The 26,288-nt window shown below is 32.2% G+C and overlaps 1 protein-coding gene across 1 annotated transcript; it reads left to right on the forward strand.

The window, feature by feature from the left end:
• Window positions 1-25,883, forward strand: LOC107443473 (cytochrome P450 2C15). Its single transcript, XM_071179292.1, has 8 exons — window positions 1-198; window positions 9,958-10,339; window positions 12,988-13,324; window positions 13,385-13,705; window positions 17,216-17,415; window positions 18,518-18,781; window positions 21,068-21,241; window positions 23,621-25,883. Exons 1-8 carry the CDS (start codon window positions 187-189, stop codon window positions 23,779-23,781), a joined length of 1,851 nt encoding a protein of 616 aa, XP_071035393.1. The 5' UTR covers window positions 1-186; the 3' UTR covers window positions 23,782-25,883.
• Window positions 25,884-26,288: the final 405 nt, after the last annotated feature.

The raw sequence follows: 26,288 nt of genomic DNA on the forward strand, positions 1-26,288 counted from the left end.
CTTCTAGAATTGAGTATTCGATTGATTATATAACATTGTCATGCTTTGGTCTGATAATTTCTTTTGATCTAAATGGATAACAATAAATAAATAGAAATAAAAGTGAACAAGAGAAACAAGAATTTTTTAAAAATATATTTTTATGTTGGGGATTCAATAGTTGATTAACTTTGAACGGATTTTTTAATGAACAACATGGTAAGTTAAAATAACAGATATTGATCTACTAATTTTATTGAAAAATGCTCATTAATGAAAACAATAGAAAAGTACTTTTTTTCCAAATAAAAATTCTGCAGTGTGATTTTACCCTGCCTATAATCAACATAGAGTCCATCGTAGTTGATGGATATCTATAAAACTCAGGACGTTATATATAGGACATGAGAAAAATAAAATCTGCTGTTCTTGTGCGCGCTTGTATATATATAAAATATAAATTAAAATAATACTAAAAATAAGACGATTTCCAAACAGCTATGAAAACTTAGTCTTCTTGAAAGAGTGAAACAGAAATGAGTACTTCGGTAAGATGTGCAGATAAGACCTCTAATTGTATCTGTTATTTATGATGTCCACTAAGCTATCGAAGTGTCCTGGTAGGATATTGTCCCCCTCTTCTCTCGTAGCACTGTGGGTCAGAAGACCAAAAGTCAAAAATTAAATTTTAAACTAAAATATGTGTAGGCAGTTTTAATATAGCCCAAATTAAGTATTCATAATCATTCCAAACATTATAATTTGCTTTCTGGACCGCCAAGAGTACAATGTAATGAAAAATATGCTAAATTTTTTTTATGTAGCTTTCATTTCAGAAATATATATAGGAATTTCACCATACTGTTACATTTTCAGCAGAGTAATTAGTCTGAAATTATAGTGCAATTTTTCAATTTGTTGGATTAGTTAATACTCTTGACAAACTTATAGTTTATATCTTATCATTTGACATTTTACAATGTTTGAATGAATTTCGAAACTTAGATCCAAAAAGTTCCACGAGGTAATTAGCTAAACTTTTTTTGTTGTCTTCTTTGATGTTTCTCCTTTTGAAAAAACCTGCCCCATTTTGCCCGTATTGCAAAGAGGGACTAAATATACCGAAAAACAAAAATTATGTTTTTTTTCATGTTTTCGCGCTATTTTGTAATTAATTCGCGTTATTTTGTAATATTACTTCGGAAATATAATTTGCCTTTCATTTTTAATATTAAATTACGAAAATTATTATATTTTCACTGCTATATTTAATTATTTAAACGTACTGTATTATTTTTTTAATTTTTGCTCGCCATATTTTAGCCGCCATTTTGTTTTTTGGGGTATTTTCAGTGTATTTCAAAATTTCAACCATGAATTTAATTTACTTGGACATAAAAACCCCCAAATTTTGAAACAAATTTTATCGAAATACTAATTTTGGCCACGAAATTTTGGATGTTGGTGCATAGTAGGATTGTAATGTGCATAGCAGGATTACAGCTCTTGCACGGTTAAGGAAGGGTGTGTTCCTTGTGAAACACGTCTGACAAGAGCATACTTCAGTGGATTTAGGTCCAAGAAGTACACTGTCCATTGCATACAGTCAATATCTTTACTTTCTAGTGTGTCCGATATCTCAGCGCATATGTGTGACTGCCCATTTTCGTCCATAAACAGAAAACGTAAGCCTACCATACCACTAAAAAGACGAACATTACTCATAATAATCTCTCTGCAATACCACTGCATTACCTCCCTCAAAGATATGAAGCGATGCTCAGCCAATGAACTTTATAACTGCTCATACCGATCACATTAATTGTTAAGCACAACGTGTCCCCCTCTCTCAACTAACTAGTAGTCAGAATCACATTCCATAGTGAATCGGAATTCGTCGGAGAACATCACTCTGGATTAGTTAAGCTTCTCAACCAAGTCACGACTAAAAACAACGTTGAGAAATGGATTGGAAGTTAAAAATGATGTGCATTATACCTTGACAAGTATTATGTGTACCCAAGAATTATCGTAAAAAGAGAGAAGAGAGTAAAACCATGCAAACCAAAAAAGAGAAAAATTCTATTCGTTTGTTAATAATACACACATTTTTCACAGAACCAGATACTTCTAAGACTATGTGATTTTAAAAACAATTAAACCTCGCATAATAAAAAATGTTCCAACGAGTGTTAAAATTAATCACAGTCCATCAAGATTGATCTGCGATATCAGGACATGTTTTCTAATAAGTATTTTAAATTTAAAAATTTTTCTAACACCTGTAAGATTGTTAAAATACATTTAACAGTATGGGTGAAAATTTATAAAACTCCTTCATTCATTAAATTTGTACATTAAAAGCATATGAGCATTAATTAAGCAATTTGTACATTAAAAGCATAGTATTTTATATTAATAAAATGAAGAGATTGTTTGTCTCTAATAATTCCAGAATCATTTGTTCCCTTCGAACTTTTTTGTGTTTACTCAACAGCCCGTTGTGGGTATGGAGGTCTCACAATTTCATTTCCCGCTGTTTTTACTTCCCAGACAAGTTAGTACACATCGGACTGGGTAGGCATCAGGGGCGGATTAAGCGCACGCGGGGCCCTAGGCCATTCAAATTTTTGGGGTACTTGGATTAAATTTTTTTTTCGTATATTTTTTATTTATTCAAATATAAAAATATTTATACATCTTTTCATTTAAGAAAGCANTAAATTAGAACTAAAAAATAATCATAAAATTTTGAAACAAATTTGAAAAATCATTGCTTTTCTTAATTAATCTCAATTTATTTTCAAAAAATTCATTTTAAGGGGGCTCCTAATCATTGGGGGCCCCATGCCATGGCCAGTCTGGCCCAATGGGTAATCCGGCACTGGTAGGCATCAAGTCCCCACTGGACAGTGAAACCTAGTGACAGTCCACTGAGACATCGGGGCTAACCATTTGTTTCATGGTCTCGAAATATGACCATGCGAGGAGCAAACTTTTCCATTTTTTTTCCACCTGCATACACGCTTTTTTTTTCATTATTTTTTCTGATACAATATACGATAAAATTTTAAACCAAGAATCTAAATATTTAGCAAATGTCCAATATAAACGTAATTTTACATAATGTATAAAAATATTAAATATATAACATGTTAAATATTTTTTTTGGTTTGGTCATTTTAACCTCCAATTCCAGGATCAACTTAAGATGCAGTTTTCATTATAGAAAATATTTGTTTGGCAAAGTTACCCCGATTGTTTAGGTAACTTTGCCCACCAGGTTTTACAGATCGTTTCTAAAAGAGAAATCATTGAGCATACATTTATTTAAATACTATAAATCAACACTGTATGCAAGAGTGTTCTCTCAAGCTAAATTATTATTCTCTTTTCTCCAACTGATTTTTCACAAGAAATTTAAAATAATCAAACTAATCCAGATTCATTGCATCAAAAATGATTTTTGTAATGATTATATGGATATATTCCTGGATTCTTGCGCTCGTTTGAAGATGTGTAAAAATGACCGAAAGGAATTTTATTCCATCAAGTTTTAAACATGTTTCTTTCTGCACTCTCAGGGACATTTCTATTTCGTTGTTCCTTTGATATTTATACATTGCGTAATCAAGTTACATCAAGGTTGCATAAACATTCCTATTTATTGATTCTCATTGCCTTTAACAGTTAAATGAATCAAATGGATTGTGATGGTTTATTTCTCATCGTTCTCGCTTTTTAATGGGTCTTTAAATCTCGTTCACTGAATGTGTCGTTCTTGTTCATTTTTACTTCTTTTTAATGATTGCAAAGTAACTTTGAAGAAGCGAGAGTTGAAAGAATAAAAAACTATAAAATTATTTCACTTCATAGATTAGTTAACAGTGAATAATTGGTAAGTACTGTTTTAATCTCTTGAAAAAAGAAAGAGTAGAGTGAAAATAAAGTTTTTTTCCAAATAAAATTTTATTTATGATTTTTAATTGCATAAACATATTTACAAAGAAAAAACAATTTTTTCAAAATCGTAATTTTTTTGCCGGAAGATTTCTGTATTTGCAATAACCACGTTTTACAGGACAGTGGCCCGGTTGATGTTTCCGTTCTGTATCTATTTGCATTAATGACAATCGCCAAGGCATCAAAGGAATTTTAGACTTGCAATTTTTTAATTTTTTGTTAGATGTAAAGGTTTTCTCGAGGAAGTAAGTACAAAATGTATAATTTAAGACACATAATTAACAGTATACTTTAAGATAATTTAGGAAATTAAAGTGTTGTTCTGTTCATGCTTTCGATTTATAACATAGCGAGATAAACAACAAAATTGGAATACGCACGATGGCGAATGATTTAAACGAGTGAGTTTATTTGTATTTACTTTTATAATTAATAGAATACGAAATTTAAAAGAACAATTTCCATCAGTTCATTTTAACTTAGTTTATTTATTATTATTATAGGACACTCAAGCTTAATACAATTCAAATAAAAGTTTGAAAATATAAACTATGAATTATGTTTTGTTTATAAATTAATAGTTTGTGAGTTTAAAATTTGATTTATTTTTTATATACATTTTAAATTTAATTAGTTTCTTAGCTGTTTTTTATTCAAAAAAATTAAATAATGAAAAAAGCTCATAAACATGTGGGAAGATTTTTAAGTATGAATAACATTTTTGTTTAATACTACTAAGCAAGTATCATTCTTTTTATTTTAATAAAAATACGATCAAAGCATTATATATGCAATATTACTAATTATGCAGTTTTATTACAATTGTTAAAGAAATGTCTTATATTATTACTATTATAGACAAGCAAATTAGAGGAGAAAAATACCGTCTTTGAAAAAAAAAAAAGCAATAAGAATTTTCTGATAAAGGAAACATTTTGAAATACTCATCATTTCACATGATGTCAAACAATCTCAATTGTTTCTTGATCACAAACTTATGTATTACAAGTCTTGTTTTATAGATTTTCTAAATGATACTTATTTAAAGTCAATTTTTATTCAAAAGGCTTCTGCAGATTTTAATAACTTGTAAAATTTTAAGCGATTTTTCTAAAAGTATAATTTTTACTTATAATTTTAAAAGAAACTGTAAAAGTACCTTTATCGTGCATGAAAATAAGTTGTTTAACTTTTAATCATGGATAAATGCTTTATGTGATGAAATTGAATATTTTGTTTGGTTTGAATTGAATTTCATCATCTCCTTGTAATTTTATTTTTCTACGATCAGCAATATACATTAGTTTTCAGCTTTGAAACCTGAATAAAAAGCATATAGTTTTCTCGTTCAATCATTTCCACCAGTATTTTTACTTGAATAAAAAGTGCATTAATTTTATTGTATTTTAAAAAATAGAATTTTAAAAATTTGTAAATAAAAATAATAAAAACAGTGTTTTAAATAATAAAAATAGCATTTACTTAAAAAAAAGTATTTTAAAAATACCAGCTTGCCATCACTTTTTAATTTTTGGTAATATATACAATGTATGCATATACATCTGTTCTATATATGCATATTCAATGTATATATAGCCACATTACACGTATGTACATATGCGTGTCCAATGTATGTATGTACAAATGCACTCTAAACGTATGTATAACGTTTGGATTACATATGTGCAATGTATACATGCTCCATGTAATCATATACATTTGTACAATATATGAACATTCAATGAACTTATTTACTTATGTACAATATATGTATGTTCAATGTATTTTTGTACATGCGTGCAATATATTTTTGTACATGTGTACAATATGTACGCTCCAAAAAACTATGTACGAATGAAATGAAATTCCAGTATATCCAATGAAAAAATATGTTATTATGTACAATATGTGTATTTACACTTTATGTACATCTCTACAATATAAGCATGTGCATATTTATAATATATATGCACGTAAGGTACATGTATATACACATACACATGAGATGTTTTAAATGAAATCTATGGATTAAACAAACATGCTGAACACGGAATTTTCATTCTATTATACAAATATTATTATATACAAAGAAAGAGAATAGTCACCAATTGAGCCAATTACTCACTGAATACTTCGGAAACTTCTTTTCCGTGACATTCTTGAATGTATTTTGGCTCTATCCCGTTTTAAAGACCAGCAGTAATCTGCCATGATATGGTATCCCATTTCCTTTGGTAGCTGTCCTTCATAATTTTAATATCCTGGTGAAATCTTTCACCCTGTTCCTCACTAGTGTCTCCTAAATTGTCAGGAAAATAGTCTAAGCGGTTGTATAAATAGTGCACCTTAATGTTCATGTTACACCCAAGGGATCGGAAACTATTAAGCATCTCGTTTACTAGTTCAACATAGTTTTCAACTTTGCGCTTGCCCAGAAAATTTCTGATAACTGCAACAAAGGAAGTCCAGGTTTTTCTCTCTACCTCATTTATCGAATTTAAAAAGGCAGGGTCTTTAATCAGTTGCCTTATTTGTCGACCATCAAATATTCCTGCTTTAATTTTTTCCGTACTCAACGGAAGCATTTTCTCCCCTATATATGCAAAGCATGATCCATTCTTATCATGAGCCTTTACAAACTGCTTTATAAAACCCAGCTTAATATGCAGTGGACGAAAGATGAGTTTCTCTCGTGCAACCAAAGGGTTATTAATGATATTCTTTTCCCCAATGTCCAAGTTTTCTCTCCTAGGCCACTATTTTCTAACCCATTGATGTGTTTTGTCTCTGCTATCCCAGAGGCACAGAAGAAAGGATACTTGGTGTAGTCACTTTGCTGTCCAAAGAGAAAGTTTACCATTTTTAAGACTACACGAATCACCCATGAAGTATCAAAAATATCTTCAAAACCAAAATTTTGGTATCGTATTCTTATTTTATTTTTGTTGAGGGAGCAATTGGTATTGAACTATATGTGATCCCTTTATGTAGAAGATCACATTTCAAACTTCGCTTAAAACTGCCAATAAATAGGCACTAACCATCCGGAAAATATTCTGATTTTTCCCAGGAGACCTCTCTAATATCGTGAGAAAAAAAAATTTCTTCTTGAGAGAAAAAAGGTAGTATATCTTTCACCCTTGTTCGATAAAATGTAATTTTGGTTTCTGGTTCAAGCAAATTTTTATTCTTCAACCTAGAAGCCAGTGCTTCAGAAACTTCTTTCAAGTTCAGGTCTATGATGAGGTCATTTAGCTCATCTTGGTTGAAACGTTGAGAAATTGATGATATCTCCTCATAATCACTGTCACCTTCAGTGGTATTAGAAGGCTGATCAGAGGGACAATACTCGTCCTCACAGAGCTCTGGTAGCTGGTAAAACATTGGAATTGGCACTTCTTCTGAGTGAGAAATCGGGCACCTTGCAAAGACTAAATCTGGATACGTCCACTTGCTTCGGTTTGGTTCTTTCGATTGATTCCAGTAATATTTAGTTAGTTATATTTGCCATAGCGTTAGTCTTCTTTTTATGATAATTGGATTAAAGTAATAGTATTTATTTATAAAATAATAATATTATTATTTCATTAATATTATTTTAATTCAATTGTTATAAAAATAAGGCTGATAATCCTTGTATAAATTTCACGGCCCTCATACTTGAAATTGTTAAATAGAAAATAACATTGATAGATAAGTAAAATTATTTAAAAATGTAGAGCTGATTGAGAAAAACTGATTTTATATTTAGATTCAGCAACCCAAATATAGCTAAAATCTGTTCTAAAATCCCAGGCACCAAAAAAAAAGTTTTTTTTTTGTTGACCAGTGTTATTAGAAGCGTTATAAAAAATTACTTTTTCATTCTTTATTTAATAAAAAAAATGCAAAATATAAAAACAATGTAAATTTTTTTAATAATCCGGAAAAAATTTATTTCCTCATGGATAACTGAAAGAAACTGTAAAAAAAGTGGATGAAACTGGTAAAAATTGAAGAAAAAGCAATTCAAATGCTTAAAAGTATTGTAAGAATCGCTTTAATTTAAACAAATTATATTTAATATAGTACCAGAAAAATTGTCCCATTTGCTCTTTTTTTAAAAAATGTATACATTATTTTATAAACTTATACATCATATTATCTGTAAGTCAGTTAGAGTACTCATACTTAACAGTATTTGATTTTGAAATTAGTATGCCATTTGTAACTGGGAAATGTTTTTCTTAATAGTATATAAGTTTAGTATGTTCATTTAAAATAGCATTAAAAATTGTAATCATGTTATTTAAACATAGTTTTTTTTACGATTGTAAAACTAAGTTTTACTGCACTCGTTTACATAAGATATTGAAAAACCGCAGTCATTTTTAATTTCTTAAAAAATTTATTCAATTCATTTTTTCTAATTGTTACTTTTCATTTTTCGCTTATTTAAAAGTTAAACAGCTTGAACATCGATACTGTTATTTAAACTAGACAGCATTTATAAGCTGTTTAAAAACCCAATTTAATATTTCTTTTTGAAAAAAATAGAATTTCTTCCGCACTTGAGATGAAAGAAGCCTATTTCTTCTAGGACGGCTTTCTTCTGGTTTCCTCCACTGTGGAAGAAATTTACCTTCTCTGTCCTGTTTAATAGTCACTTTTTATTTTCAATGTCAAATGCCACCAGCATAACATTGGGTAAACGCTACAAAATTTTTTATTTGATGCTTAGTAAAAATGTTATCTATTTCTAATAATAAGTGCAATAAGCTGAAACAAGCATTCAACTCTTATCAAATGCTGAAAGGAGTATTCTCTTTTTCGTTGTTTATTAACTTCTTTTTTATTCCTTTACTTACATATTTTAAGAAGTTATCAGAACCACTTATCAGACCAAAAACGTCCTCAATGTTTGACCTAACTCTCAATTAAAAGGAATTCAGATTTAAAAATAAGCATTTATCAGAAAGGAATCGAGCTGATAAGACGTTTTGATGACATATGTTCTGAGATTATCTTCAGTCATAAAGTAATATAAATTTTTGAAAGTTATGTATTCATAACATTTTAAAATCAATTAACTATGCATCATTTACTTTCGATAAATTTTTTTTTACTCATGAGCACAAAGGATTTTTTCAATATTTTTTTTCTTTGTATAAATATTTTGTACGTCATAATTTGCAAGCGCGAGGATGTTTTTATACAGTCAGTCTTTCCAATGAAAGTTAGATTTCTGGTTAATTTTAATATTCGTAGAGAAGATTACTAGACATGACCATTTTCCCATCAGAATGTTCATATATCTGTGTAAATTATTTGTAAGAAGCTAGGCTAAATTTTATTTCTCAATTAGAAATTATTAAAATAATAATACCTTGCCTAAGCTGCCTTTAGAAAAATAATTTTTGAAATTACGTTAATTATTTTGTTGTTCAAGTTTACCAGTTTTGAACTCCAATGAAATTATGGATGTAAAACTCAAACTTATGAAATTAATTAAAACTAAATATATTTCTAAAAATTTAGCAAATACGTTTCTCGTACAAGCAATCGCAGAAAAAAATTGATTTTCTGCAACTAACCTCTAAAAAAAAATAATAATATGGCTATCGTAAAAGCTAGATTTTGAACTGCAAGACCGCCCATCTACTTTGAATCTCAAAAGCTCACAGAAGAACATTCTGAGCTGTTTAGAAAATATAACTTTAATAATGATGAGGAAATTTTATCAAGTTCTTCTCGTTTGTTTTAAAAGATTTGATGATGAACAGTGGATCATTTAAAAGAGTGTTTATGAAGCATAGAGTGACTCAACAACATAGAAAGTATGTTAGCTTTACATATTAAAAAAAGTAACTCCATTCGCATTTTCTCTCTATGGAAAAAAAATAAATAAGTTTATTGCCATGAAATGTAAATTTGTATACTCCTTTTTTTAATTAAAAAGTAACGTTTGAGTAAAAAATGCATTTCACTCTAACTTTTGGTATTGTCTTTCTGAAATATCTTTGGCTTTTTTAATAGATGGAATTTTTAAAGGAGGCTCTATATTTTGCCAGTAACACCATATCAAGCATTTCAATAGGAGTTGCATCCGCATCTTTAATCCTGGGGTATATCATCGCTGCCTCGTTCTATTACATTCTCAGGGACTACGGTGTGCCCCCTGGACCGACAGGAGTGCCTATTCTGGGATGGTGGCCATTTATAGTGAGTGAGGACTGTCACCTGCAGCAGCTGGAACTGAAGAAGAAATACGGTGACATTTTCAGTTTCAGAATCACGGGTGCACTCTACATAAATCTCGCCAGTCAGAAAGTGCTGAGGGAAGCCCACGTCACTAAAACGGACAACTTCAGGGAGAGAACACCTGATTTCAATCTTCCGGCCAGAATTTTCGAAGACGGTGACTATCTATTCTTTATTCATGCATACCGACAATGTACGACACACCGGCATTGTATACATTGTAGTAAATTGTATTCAAAGTGCATAATAAGAAAATTATTCTATATTTTACTCATATATTGCATTCAAAGACAAATAGGCTTTAGGCAAAGTATGAAATAAGGTAAGTATTATATATTTTATCTAGACACAGTATTTACATATTCTAGACACTGTACTTACATATTTTGTACTTACATATGCTCCTTAGGCACATTTTTGAAATAAGAGTATTTTTTAATGCATTATTTCGACACTGAATACAATCAAAAATGGTTTTTGGGCACAGTCTTAAATAAGAGATTATGACATATTACAATAGCAAATTCTTAAGTAAACAATGACATATGCTCCTTCACATTTTGAAGTAAGAGATATTATTATCTTCGTCACTGTATACAATATTCTGAGCACTGCATACAATGACAGATGCTCATCAGGAACAGTATAAAATAAGATAATTATTATAAACTTTATTGAGGCATAGTACCTAATGTTTATGCTCCTCAGGCGCATTTTGAAGTAAAATAATTGTTATACACTTCATCTAGGCACTGTATACAGTAACTCATGATCCTGGTTATGTTTTGAAATATGAGAATTATTATATAACTTTATTTAAGCATTGTATACAATGACAAATACTCTTTGGGCACATTTTGAAATGAGATAACTCGTATAAACTATATCTTGGGCACTGTATGCTATCATAAATGCCCTTCGGGCCAAGTATGACAGAATAAATATTTCATCTCAGCAGTTTACGACAATGAAAAAGATGCTCTTTATGCAAAGTATTAAATAAAAGAACTATTATATACTTTACCTAGGCACTCTATGCACTGATAATTGCACTTTAGCCAATGTGTGATAATATGGTTGGCAGTTGTGAATCAGATAAAAAGAAACAGTGCATTATTTCATTTAGCTTTCTTTTATAAATAAACTATTACCGAGTTTATGTCTAAAATGTGCGGAATACCGTGTCATCCTTGACGGCTTATCTTATGACTGATAATGTATGATAATTACTAAGGACTGATGGCTTTCTTTTTAAAGAAAACAAAATCAAATATTAATCTACTTGTTACACTAAAAATTTGCTTTCAAATAATTCCAATATATCATTCTAATTGTATAGATGAAACATATTACATACTAAAGCGTTTGTCATTTGGTATTATATACAATGTTTAGGAAATGTGTGAACATTTAAATATTTTATACTTTGTCTTGTTGCTTTTCTATATTCGATAATGTATACAATGTCGGTGTTCAAACGTTCCCAGTAATATATTCATTGATATAAATGGAGTCGATCACCCTAAAACTTTCTAAAAATCTACTTGTTCTTTCCTTTACAGAAAATTTACAGCATTTCAAAGAATATCCAATAAAGATTTTTCAAAACTAGAACTTTTTGAGAAGCTACAGAAATAAATTTAAATTTGCATAAACGCTTGAATCGAAAGTATTTTCCGCGAAATCTTAATTTTAAACCTCCTTCCATGGATTTATAAGTCACGTCTTTTTATATTACTTTTAAGTGGTTCTTGCATTTCCATATCTCTATCTTTCCAAATTTTAAGAGTTTGATTTTTTCACTCAATGTAATTTTTGAAGTTTATGTAATATTGAAAAGCTAAGGCATCATTTTCTATCTTTCAGAATCTAAAGTACAGATTCATACTCTTTAAACCAGTTTTTAAAAAATTTCAAGTTGTTGACTAAAAAAGAACGATTTCAACTGAGAAGTTCTTACATGCTGTAGAATCTGAATTTGTCGACGGCTAATGAAAATGGCGATTTCTTTAGCTTTATAACTTTTTTCTACCGGTCAATGTAAAAAGACCCACGTCTTAATTTTATACATTTTAAATTCTGTGTCTATACTTTACTCTATAAAAAATCAGGAAACCAAGAAATGCAGACGGCTTCTTTGCACCATAGTCATGTATTGAAACACCATGCATAAATTTTGGATCTAAGTGTTTCGCTTCACCACGAATCATTCTGCACACTACTTGCTGTAAAGTAGCAACCACCCTACTTGGTACAGCCATCACTACTAAAATTCATAATTAAAGTAAGATAGGAATCTCATCAGAGTCAGTTATGTTATTTTCACGATGCACTATAAGTCCAGAATCATTAATTTAGAATGCATATATGAAATATTTTTAAAATAGAATTATTTAATAAATCGAACACACACAAAGAGAAGATAAAGATGAATTCAAACTAGGCTTAATAAAATTGGAGCTGATTGAAATTACTTGTTTATTTATTTACATTGTCAGATACATATAAATCTAATGAGAATATAAATATCTTCTTTAAACATACATATCTTTTATAACATCTTACTTGTGCTTCAGCGGAATGGACAACATCGAAATCAAACTTACATCTTTTCTACTTAATTGTTAACATAAAACATCAATAGTCTAAGGCCAAATTTTGCGAGAATAATTAACAAAAGACATCGGATCTTGACGCAAGGTTTATCATATATTGAAGTTTAGATTTAACTTCACCCTTTAAATAGTGTAAGTTTAGATTATTATAGTTCATTTGTTTACTGTCTACTATTTTTTATCGACGTAGGAGTGTTGTTTTCTAGAGGAGAAAAATGGCAGACTGTGCGGAGATATTTTCTGACGCAATTCAGAGACAGAGGCATGACCCTCTTCAAAGAAAACACAGCGGACGTCACAGACGAAATTATCTGCAGTCTTGTGGAAGACCTCAGGAAGTCTTCGAAAGAGCCCGTTGACATACTGAGACTTTTGGTGAATAAAGGTAATGAAATGATCCGTAACACTTTATTGGGAATCAACACACCCGTGACCGAGGAAGATGTGCGCATCATTCAGGAAGAATACAGACAAGTGAGCCAGATTCTTCACTCGAAGAATATGCTCCTGTACGGAACCTTCGCGAAGTAAGTTCTTGCAACTTCTCTTTTTTATCCTAGTATCAAGCTACTTCTAAATCNTTCTAGAGGAGAAAAATGGCAGACTGTGCGGAGATATTTTCTGACGCAATTCAGAGACAGAGGCATGACCCTCTTTAAAGAAAACACAGCGGACGTCGCAGATGAAACTGTCTGCAGCCTCGTGGAAGACCTCAGAAAGTGTTCGAAAGAGCCCGTTGACATACTGAGACTTTTAGTAAATAAAGGTAATGAAATGATCCGTAACACTTTATTGGGAATCAACACACCCGTGACAGAGGAAGATGTGCGCATCATTCAGGAAGAATACAGACAAGTGAGCCAGATTCTTCACTCGAAGAATATGCTCCTGTACGGAACCTTCGCGAAGTAAGTTCTTGCAACTTCTCTTTTTTATCCTAGTATCAAGCTACTTATAAATTGAAAATAGTCACCGGAAAGTTAAAGATTCAATCTGATTTATATACAATAAGCAAACATACTGAATAACTTGCAGTCTAATTTTCAAGAACTGATTGCCTGTCGTAATGGTTCATAAACCTAACCTTAAATATATTAATTACCCAGCACAGACGATATCTAAAGTTTAAAACCAGATACAATAACGCATTTTCTCTGAACAAAAATATTTTTCTATAATTAACTCTAAAGTGGAGGCCGTTAACCAGTAGTTTGCGAAAGAATTTTAATCATGAATGCCAATTCTATCAAGCTAAAATACTTTTCGGTAAGTAACTCTAAACCGTAGATTCTCAACCTTTTCAGCGTAGATTCTCAATCATTTCAACGCCCCCTTTGTGAAAACCCAGTTATTTAGAGCATGGTGACAGAGTGAGGTGTGCTGAATTATAAGAGACAGCATTAAGCAATTTATTAAGAGTTAAATTTGTTTGGTTTTTTAAAAAAATAGTGTGTACGTTAACTCGATACTTTTCTCACGACAGGTAATCGCAGCCTCTTTGTTATAATTAAAATAAATACGCTAATGACACCCACAAAAATTTTTTTACACTAAAAAGTAATAACGAAACATTAGTTTGTTACCGTTCGGTTCAATACTTTTAGTGAGGTGAAGACGCAAGTTCCCTCGTTGCACAATTTCTTGTTGATATATCCTTTTTTTTGTGACAAGATCCGTAACAACACTGAATCCACGTTCGACCAGGTAGGAGGAAGGGAAGGCATTTAAATTTTTTTTAACAATAGTCCGCAGTCCAAGATAGAGGCGACTGATGTTACCTTGAAGCCAAATTTCTGTGAGACGATCACCACTTCAAAGTTTCATTAGTTCAAAGTTTGGCTAATTCCTCCTAAATCTGAACCTCTGCTGTTTCAATATTCACAAAAAGGTTCTTAACCCAATTACCCATTGAGGGACTTCCAGGGAACAAAAAATCTTTAAAACGGTCAGAAAAGTCCACGTGCAAAGAGTTAAGGTATTGACAATATTCTTATGCAGCATCACAGCGAATTTCACCTGCCTGGTTGAACTCATTCCAACAAAAATTCTACTTCCACAAAATGAGTTTTTTCAGGTAGGCAGAAATGACTGATTTTGTAGAAATCAAATTGATCTCGTCGCCTTGAGGTTAAAAATTAATGCCATTAAATTTTGCAAATAAATCCCCCAAATTCTTTCTTAAATTCTATCAATCTGTCTTTCTAAGCTACATCTCTGCTTGAGAGGAACTCAAGCACAGAGTCGAAAAGATTCCTAAACCTATTGAGACAGGTGCCTTTAGAAAGTAATTTTGTGTAGTAGCAATCGATTAAATTCTTCATCATACACAGCTGTCTGAATAATTAATTGTTAAGAGCATTACTGTGGATTTTGTTCACAGCAAATATGATATACTGCAATAACTGATGCAAACGGTCGCTGAGAATTTTTCCTACTTAATGCTGTCTGTGAATCACGCAGTGATCAGCTAAAATATCTGGTATTTCCCTCTACAAAAGGGCGATTAGCCCACGATGTCAACCCACCATTGCAAGAACTCCATCAGTGGCAATCGACATAATATTCTCAAGAGGAATGCTTTTCTCTGTTAATCTCTAATAATCTTGGACGGTCTTAAAAATAGATTTACCATTGGTATATACAATCAAGCCTCTTGCAAAAAGCACCTCTAGAATACTTTTTCCTACCTTTACAAACCGGACCTACACTTACAATAAAGCCTACATTGCATGGCAAGATTGATTCATCAGCTTGAAGGGAAAATTCGTTGGATATCAAAAGTTTGCATAAAGAAACTTCAACGTCTTCATCCATCACACCATTTCGTTCCCGCACTGTGTCATTGCTTAATGGAATATTTTTGATTACATTGGATGTGGCTGAATGGCGCAAAACTGTTTCTAAAACTTCCTTGACAACCGGCAGTATCCAGTTTGTGCCGATGGTATGAGCTTTCCCAGAATTAGCAATAAAGTTTGATATATTATAAGAAGCTATCAAACCATCGTCGCATTTTTGTGATGAGGATGCTAGTAACCCTGAGACCGGATGTGCCTTTAGAAACTTGTCTTTGATGTTCATGAAAAATAACAAATCTTTATTTTGTTTGTCAGGATGAGTTCTTTGCAAATGCTCCTGCTAACGGAAAGTTTTCATTGTCTCATTAGATAAAACTTTGTTACAAAGTAAACACATGGGCAGTTGAAAGTTCAACAGCGATTGAACAAATCCGAACTTCAAGTACGTGGCACGGTATTGATGATACTTCTTTTTGCTAACCGACATTGTTGGTGGCAGCAAAATACAAACGATGAAAGAAAATAAACTATTTCTCCAAATTAATAAATAATTTATGGTCGTGAACTAATTCGCACATATACATGGCCAAATAAACAATGAGATCGAATCAAAACTGGGGAAAAAACTGTAAGGAAGGTAACGAAAATCATCATAAACACGGGTCAAATCTATATTCACGCACTTCGATTTCAGCCAAATGGCATGAATGAGTGAGAGCCATTCGCGAAATAGCTTGAATGAATCAAAGGCAAAAGCTACTGAATCATGCGCTGCGCTGTGTTGGTTTGGATCAGAGAATGTGTCGTAGAAGTTCGTTTTATTGGTAGTACAAAAGGTGTATCAGATAATCTTAAGTTATTATATTAATTTAATCTTTTTTTTCTTTTAATATTAATTTCAGATTAATTTTATTTATTAAATAAATTTAATTTAATAATTTTATTTGTAATTTTTAAATAGAAATTTGAATGACAAAACATGCTCATCACCAGCTCCCAAAACATACCCAACGCTCCCCTAGTGCCCAAAACAAGTTCACCGCCCCTTAGTAAGTATACTCCCAACGCCTCAGTTGAGAAACAATGTTCTAAGATATATGCCTTTAACCAGTAGTTTGTGAAAGAATTATGAATGCCAATTCCATCGAACTGAAATATTTTTCCATAAGTAGTTCTAAACTAGAGACCGTTAACCAGGAGTTTGTGGAAGAATTTTAATCATGAATGCCAATTCTATCCAGATATAGCGCGAATGTTTGACAACTTTAAATGCATTTTGGCTACTGTTGTATGAAGGTATGTCTTATTTTTTTAGTCATAATTTTATTTTGCACGCATATCTGTAAGAAAAGAAATGAGTGAAAATTGTATTTTATCAATTGTTTAGAAAATCGTAGGAGAAATATCACATTTAAACATTATACTATTTTTCCTAACTCAATCGTCTTTTTTTGTTAGGTATTTCGCTATAAAAATATGTTCTATCATCAAATATTTGTTTGCGTTAAAAAAAAGACATACTTTTTAAAAGAGAAAAAAGTTTAAAAAATTTCCTATAATTCAAGATTGTGAAAGAAGAAGGCTCTTAACGGTGTTTTATTTCTGCGAATTCGTTTTCAGGTACTTTATTGCTCCGTACCTGCATTTCTACAAAGAGGCGATGAAACTCCACAGCAAGGTGAAGAGTAGATTTCAAAAAATGATTGATGACCACCGACGGACATACGATGAAGATAACATTCGGGACATCATCGACGAATACATCCACGAGAAAAATTTGAGGAAGTCTGAAGGAGACGAAACGTATAAATTCTTTACAGGTAAGGACCTCCATTAATATTGTTTTTGCAAGGAAAATACATATCGCCTCTGCAAAGATCAATATTTAACATCTGTGACAATTAAGTCCAATTTGTCCCGACAACAACAACAAAAAGTGGACCTGCATCACAGTGTGGGAGTGTTTTTCATGTTTCGACTTCGGTGCCTCAACTTCGTGACTAGAAACATGAAGTCTGAGATCTATGTGGGCATTCTGGACAAAGCTGCTTTTTTAACTCTTTGAGAATGTTTCGGAGACGGCCCTCGTTTCTCTTTCAGTAAGATAACTGCTTCTATCTTACATAAAGACTTACGTAGCTATGATTTGAGGAAATAAATTTGCTTTCTGAGAGCACCAACTGCAAATCCCAAGTGAATCCACATGAATCAAATGAACCATATTCAGTACCGGTCACTCATTTCAGCTGGAAGTAAATTTCTGTATCCACCATTCAAAAACCTGCTTCCCTTGGCATGAGCAGGCTGTGATTAGATGAAAAAAAGGGTCCACCCTCGGAATTTTAGTAGTCTGTACCAGCGGGACTATGGATACGTTTATCTAGACAGCGTAGAATTCGGAGCTGAACACAATACACTGCACTCAAGCTTTTATGCTCTTTATTTATTGTTTTTATTTGCATATTTATATGGCACTTCCATAATAAATACAAACAAGCTAGCATGCGTATCTTTAGATTTCATTTTGCTATAAGTATTTAAATTCTCACACTTTTATTTACATATATGTGGTAACCGATGAATTAATCATATTCTTTTGTGTCATTATGGAGGTGCTTGCATCTTAAATGTTCATGACAACAGAGCTGGTAAACAAAAATTCTCTGTCTTTATTTGTTTCTCAAATGTGTGCTTCGATTTTTTTAGCATTTGCATTTATACAATTTTTATTTTATAATTAAAATGATCTGTTGATTTCTAGACGAAACTTTGGTGAGCAATCTCTTACAGTTCGTNACAACAGAGCTAACAAACAAAAATTCTCTGTTATTATTTGTTTCTCAAATGTGTGCTTCGATTCTTTTAGTATTTGCATTTAATACAATTTTTATTTAATAATTAAAATGATCTGTTGATTTCTAGACGAAACTTTGGTGAGCAATCTCTTACAGTTCGTTGGAGATGGAGTTGTGAGTGTGTCGACCTTTGTGACTTTCCTCCTGATGCCCCTCTTGGACCACCCCGAGGAGCAGGAGAAGATCTACAAGGAACTAGTGGAGGTGTGTGGAGAGGACAGGAATCCAACCATGGCTGATAAAAGCAAACTCAGATACTTCAACGCATTCCTTCTGGAGGCTCAGCGATTGGCTAATTTCGTTCCTCTCTTTCCAAGTCTGGAATGCACGAGTAAGCTCAAATGCGTCATTAAAACCAGGATAAATCTGTTTCCGTACACTGACCACTCGAATACCTCCATCATATTATCGTATTTATTTCTTATCGTAAGTGACTATGAGATATTAGATATGAGATATTATTGTTCCGAATGAAGTAAGACTTAGGTAGGTACTTAATTTACGTCTCATTAGAGCTGAACAATGGGCTATTTACGATGGTTTGGGAAACATCACTGAGGATGATCCGAAGACATGCCATCGCAATTTTGATCCTCTGCAGAGGGGATGGCTCCCCTGCTATGGTAGCCCGAAGACTTTCGAAGTCGAGCTCTTTGCGGTAGAACAATGTAACGAGGACCACGCACCCTCGGTCCCTATGCTGATGAAAGTGGTGACCCACCCACTTATTGACCGCAGCCAGTGATGTTTGACTTCGGTGTTAACTGGGAACCGTTTCCTTACGATCAGTCCTCTGCTGGACAAGTAAGGCTTAATTTAACACATAATTGAAATTGCATCAAATTTGTATCCCATTAAGGTTCAAATTTTTGTTTTAAAGAAAAAACATTCACTAATCAAAAATATTTTGCAATGTAGAAACATGAGATATTGCTTATTTGCTTTACATTATAAAAAACGTAAAAAATAGTTTTGAAGTCTTTCGATAGATTGCTTTTTATTATTAAAGTAGGGATTCAAATATTGCACCAATATTTCAGGGACGGATAAAAGTAAAATATTGAATATGATATTGAATTCTATAGATTTGTTCATTTGTGAAGTTTTTAGTTTTACTGATTTATAAAACTGAGTTTACCATAGGCTTTAAAAATTAAATTATTAAAGATCGGATGTAAAACGGATCAAAGTAATATAATTGATTTTCTAAAAGAATATGAAAGATAATCTGCAAAAAATAAAAACTCTGTTTTAAAAGCACTACAGAGATTATTAATAAATAAAATGAAAAGCAGAGGTTCAAGTTTTGAGCCCATAAGCCAGAACAATAAGTAAACTTAATGGAAATAGCATTCCTAAAATACACAGATAAAGATCTATTACATAAATAAGAAAATAACCATTCAACAATATTTTCATGAAAACCAAGCACTACTACCTTATTTAACAAAATACCAAAATCAAACTAGTAAAAAGCTTTAGAAAGGTTTGTACATCAAGCTGGGACCTATTTTTAAAAACAGATATGATTTTACTATTTATACAATGCAAATTTGTTGCTGAGGATCAGCTAACAGAACTCTAACGGGTCAGGGAGAGCAGGGAAAACTTGGAATTGTCAGGGAATTTTCTTTTAACTCTAAAAATAGTCAATCAGGGAAAGTGGCACTTTTTTACGAAAAAAAACCACTGGAAAATTATTATATCATACCTGGAAAATAACCAGTCTTAGAATTGTAAGTAACAGTAATAAGTGATTGATATATGAGTTAAATATATATAATTCTAACATCTACATTACAACTATTTTATAAAATTCCACTTTTTAGAGAAACTTTTCCATTCTTGTTTTAATGTGTGTTTTTGCTCTCAAAATCTAATACTTAACATTACAAATAAAAGAATAAAAGTTTTCTGAGGAAAAAGATAAAATATGTTATGGATTTTCATTGAAGTATCTCATATAATTTTAATAGCTATAGACCTAAATGGTTACATTATAACCACATTGATTATAATATAACCGCCGTTATATTATATATTATTTGGTTTGTCGTCGACCTTCTGAGCCCAAGTCTGTTGGTTCGATCCCCCGCCCAGACACCGGATTTTCGGGATGCAGAAAATCCTCAGCAGCCATGTCGTATGATTATGCGGCATGGAAAAGATCCCCTGGAGTGCCCTATTGGCTCTTGGAATTTCCGGCAAAATTAAATTCCTAGTGCACTTTAGCATCCAAATAAGAGTCTCGGTGCTGCCATCTAGTGTGGCAGAAACTAGACGACCAAATTAACATGGCCAACGGTATCTCACCCATTGTGGTGGTCCTGAAAGCGTGGATACCACTTCTGGAGAACGCACTAGGTCTGCTCATGCTCGCGCACTTGTGCAGCTCATTGGAAATATTATATATTATAACCACATTGATTTTTCCAAGAGTATATATTTATCGTCACTATGTGTATGCATAATAATGCAATGTCAAAGATATTTTAATGTATGAAAATCTTCTAACAAGCAGTAAAAAAAGCATATACTTCCCAACAATATAAAATTAAATTCCACTTTATTATCTTCCATTTCATTAAGACAAACTGTATTTTATCTTTTCGAGCAGAAGAAACGACTGTCGGGGGTTACAGGATACCTAAAGGAGCCATAACTGTTACAAACGTCTATGCTATACATAACGATCCCAATGTCTACGAGGATCCAAATAAATTTAATCCTTCCAGATTCCTTGGAGTGGACGGAAAACCAAGAGAAGAATTACCCATAACATTCGGTGTAGGTGAGTCACTTCAAGTTTTCTATTTTTTCATTTATTATTATTCATTTATTTATTTATTATTATTTATTTATCTATTATATTTTTTTTTAATCTTTCGAAATTGCATCGTTTATTTGTGTTTCGCAGAACTCAACTTTCATCATTCAACATAATAGTTTACAGAAGGGTTTAATACCTATGAAATATAGGGTTGCTTCCACGTCTCTGTAAGGCGGAAAATAGTGGCGTCCTCACTTCTGGCGACGCTTTGAAAGTAACTTATCTGGGTGGGCAGAGCCCACCCTTGTGACTGGATTGGTGTCCAGTCTCAAGGGTCAGGGTTTGAATTTCGATGAATAGAGAAGCTGACAAAAGAGAAACGATTTTTGATCTTTTCTTAAATTCCAGATTATTTTTAGACAATTTTTGCAAAATCATTTGATTATAATGGATTTATGAAATTGTCATTCCTTTCTTTACCTGGAAATCGGCATTTTTCTTTCATGCCTTCATAAGAAGGTATCTACGACTCGAGGAGGATGGAGGAAGGTGGACCTAACCGCTACAAAACGATTAACTTCACCTTCCTACAATCACAAGTTCTTTCTTACTATTTTTGCTGGAGGTACCAAGTTAAGCGATTCTTCTGTGGGTCATGATGAATGCTCGAAGGAAATTACTTTCCTGAGCACTTAATTGATTCAGAACTATTGACATGATCTCAATTCATCATCAAATCTGTTACGATCTGGTGTTTTATTATATTCAAAATATTGCAATAGATTTCTCCGCGTTCTGCTGTACCCGTCTTAACGATGTATACATAATTCTAAATATCGATCCAGAAGACACTGAGATATCTTTAGTCAGTTATTTCATAAGCAAGGGTTTTAATCAAGGCAAATGTATCTCACTCTTATCAATATCCCATTGGACTTTGACCAGACATTGGCACCGAATTTATTGGGATATCCTATGTTAATTTTTCCAATAACAAATTAATATAAACAAAAGCATCTCACTCTTATCCTCATATCAGTATCCCATTTGATTTTGTCCAGGTATGGCTAGAGAAGTTTCTTGGATATCTTTTGTTCAATTCTTTAAGCAATGGCTTCAGTATGGGCACTCTAATAAATTTTTTCGTCAATTTCCATACAAACATGGTAATATGTGCAATCAAGGGAAAAGTTATTGAAGAGCAGCAATGTAAAAAAAATGGTAGTTTTTCTTAGCTAGACGCAGTCCATGGATGGTTGACCATGCAAAGCTTATCGCAGATGGCGCTAGTAGTCGCAAATTCGTCGTAAAACTTCCGGGTTACTACTTGCGACTGAAGTTTACGTTTAAGCTTGAAAAAAAGCACCATCCAATATTATTATGCTTATAGGGCTTTCAACATAAGAAGTTCTTTTAATCTTACTTGAAACGAAACAAACAACAAATGATTTCGGACCACTCTGCAAGCGTGCTATGATACTACCCAAAAAAATAAAAATTGGTGCTATATTACGCAAATATAGCCAAATGTGTTCTAACACTCAGAACATAACTAACCTTTCACTTTATTTATGCTGTGATATTAATTTTGCTAAATTTGTTTGAAGCTCTCGACCTGTTAGAATTTATAAATTACTGAAAACTCTTTTGAATGGTAAAATGACGCTTAAATTTAAACACAAATAAAAGTAATGAAACTTCCTAGAATATGAAACCTGTTCACACATCGCCTCGTACGCATAACATAAGCGCTGTGATACGCCGCAAGTTTTCTAAATTTCGTCCGGTGTCAGGAAGCCATTGTTTACATTCAGTCAACCATCCATAAATGATATAACGTTTTCCCAATATTTGTTATTTCCTCCCCTTCTTATTTACAAAAAAATGTCACAACCTATACTCCCCCTTGTCACATGCTACACTCGATTAAATAAACATATTCTTGCAGCTGAGAAACACAGCAAAGCATTATTGATCATGTTTCGAATTTTTTTTCTTTAACTTCAACTATGTGGGAACGCAACAAAAATAATGACTGTATGTGAGCTTTTTTGACTGAAAAGAAACTGAAATAAATAATATAAAAGTATGCCGATTTTAAATACTTTTATTATAACCTAAATGTATATTGTAAAGCCTTTGTTACCATTTCCCTCCCTCACAACACAAATTGTTACTCCTCTCCCTCCTCCTCGCACTTTGACATCATTTGTGGATGGCCACTTAGTAGTGCCATCTGTTGACGACCTTTATACATAAATATGCCACTTAGAGAAAATAAGTTTATTCAAACCTAAGCTCCAGCAAACTGTACTTTCCTCCATTTTTTTTTATATTGTTCTTCTTATCGACAGAGATTTTGCGTGCATAATAAAATAAATTTACTTGTTTCCATTTCAGGTAAGAGAGTGTGTCTCGGTGAAGGCTTTGTAGTGATGCAAACGTTTGTTTATTTGGCAGCCATAATCAAAAATTTCAAAATATCGTATCAAGAACCAAAGACATATTTTGAAGTGGGGACGTCACGAAGTCTCAAAATATACGTCACGCCCAGGAAGTGATAACGAAGCTGTAACACAGAATGGAATATTTGCTTTACGTTTTTACATCTTTATCAAGATGAATCTGCTTCTAGAATCTTTATATCTGATGAAGAACTCAATTATAAATAAAACTTTTTGGTTTATACATCACATACTCGTTGAATAATCTGGCTCTTAGAAAATAGTCGCTGAAATTTTGCCGTTCAATGCGCTGATTGAAAACTCCCCCGTATTTTTGCACTGCCTGAATTTTTAGGCTTATTGGAATGAGCCCACATAACTTTAGGCTAATTATAAATTATATCATTCATTAGTCTGAGCAGTTTGTAGTAAGCCCAGAATGACATTATTGCTTATAGTCTTACTCTAAATTTATTGGATCTGATAGAACACCCTATTCAGACGAGGCCTAATATCGGGTGCGTAAAGTCAAAAAAGAAGCACAAAAATAATTTTTTTTATATTTTTACATCCGCTAGCTCAACTTCAGACAAGCATTGTCAAACGAAAGGACAACTCAGAGTCAGGAAGTAATTCAGTCGAGAGATGATTGGCTTTTGCATCAATAATTATTTTTCGCCTTTCCATGCCAGGAAGAATTCTTAACTGTAGGAATGGTGTAAGGCTTTTTTCAAGCTTGTGACATCAAAAGACTCTCACGAGTCAGCTTTACGTCCTCGTATGAACGGGGTGTAAGAAAATTCAGTCTGAGTTGTTTTTCATCTAATTAGCCTTTTATAATCAGCTTAAAGGCATACAGATAAATTTCTACTAGCTAAAAAATATCCAGAAAGTTGTAAAGAAATATTGAAGAAAATTCCATTTCGCGTAGTGCATTACCAAATACTGGTGAGATTTGCAAAGAGCCGAATGTGCGCATCCTTTTAGTACAAACTACTTATCGAAGAATTTTGATAAGTATATAGCGTCATGTAAAATACATTATGCTCATCAATATAGTAAAATGTGACATCCATTTTTTTTTTATAAGCAAGGTACAAATATTTAAGTTGTAACGTTTATTTTCGTATCCATAACTCTCCCATAAATAGATTGCACAACCTCATCCCGTTACTGAAGAGCGAAGCAACCTCAATTATCAGTATTTACCGTAGACAATGCACTTTTGCCTTGGCTACCACTAGCCACAGATATCACCCCATGTGATTTTCCCCTGGGAGAGTTCGTAAAAATTCGCGTGTATGTGCTTCTAGGTCCAGCGACCATAACTTATTTGAAATCCCCCATCAAACCTGCTATGGCTAGCATCGATACAGATATGCTGCACAGAGTTAGACAGGAACTACTTTTCAGACTTAATGTACCCCGTGTAACAAAAGCGTATTCCGAACATTTGTGAACGAGTATATTGCTTTTATTACCTCTGCATGCACTGTATTTGAATACATTTATTACATGCTGCGTAGTGTAGCTATGAAATTGAGACATTCATTTTGACTTACCTTATATTTTGAATGAAACATGTATTAGAAGAAACAAGTGTGAGTCTGTAAAGTGGAATATAATTCGTACGAATATATAATTATCTGTCCATTAAAAATGTCTAACATTAAGCTAGCATGTGTGTAAATAATTATGGAACTCATTTCAAAGCTTTCAATTTATGTGACAGCAGTTTTATTTTGAATATTTTCGAAAAAGAGGTAGAATGTTTAACGCTAGGTTACCTAAAGGAAGTCATTTTGACTGCTTTTTCATTTGAAAAAAATGTACAAATAATAATGCATAAATTAATATTTTCTTTCCAAGTGAAGTAAATGTTTTATTATTAATATTTACTAATATCTTGTTATATAACTGTAGGTAATATTAAAAATAGTAAAAATTAACTAAACAAATTTCTATACACATTAGTTATTCTTTCACAATGCAGTCATTTTGACTGCTTTCGGGCAATATAGGTGTGCACTAAGTTTCAGTCTTTCTAGTGTTAAATAAAACTTTCAGGCCAGGAACGGGATCCATAATGCCTAAGTAAAGAAGGTGACAGATAAAAAAAGTGTGAGTTCACCTTCATCATCCTCTAATAAGTGTTTTTATAAACAGTATCAATAAAGTTTCTATATTATTTTGAAAAATGCATTTTTTCTGAAGAGAAATTTGTGATTTTTTTAAACATCCTATGAAGTTACCAAAAACTTTTTAATCTTGTTCTTACACGGAAATACAAACTTAAACTTCCACGAGAAGGACTACAGTTTTAAAAATTTCAGTACAGCGGTCGAGGGTTTGTACTCCGTTGATTAAATTCTACTTCTTTCGTTGTCTCTAAAACTATTTAAAGGAATCTAAAACATTTAACATATATTTATTTAAAAACTAATTTATCGAAAGATAATTCCGCGTAAAAAATTATTCAGAATAATACATCATGAATTTCCGATATTTGTAACTATGTATATAAAAATCTAATGATGGTGTCGCAGTTTTCCATTTTTATCGATACATTTTTACTGATCGTAAAATCACAGGGTAGTGTCCAGTTTTCGAATATTAATTTACAG

Source organism: Parasteatoda tepidariorum, chromosome 3 (genome assembly GCF_043381705.1).
Source record: "Parasteatoda tepidariorum isolate YZ-2023 chromosome 3, CAS_Ptep_4.0, whole genome shotgun sequence".
Taxonomy (NCBI): domain Eukaryota; kingdom Metazoa; phylum Arthropoda; class Arachnida; order Araneae; family Theridiidae; genus Parasteatoda; species Parasteatoda tepidariorum.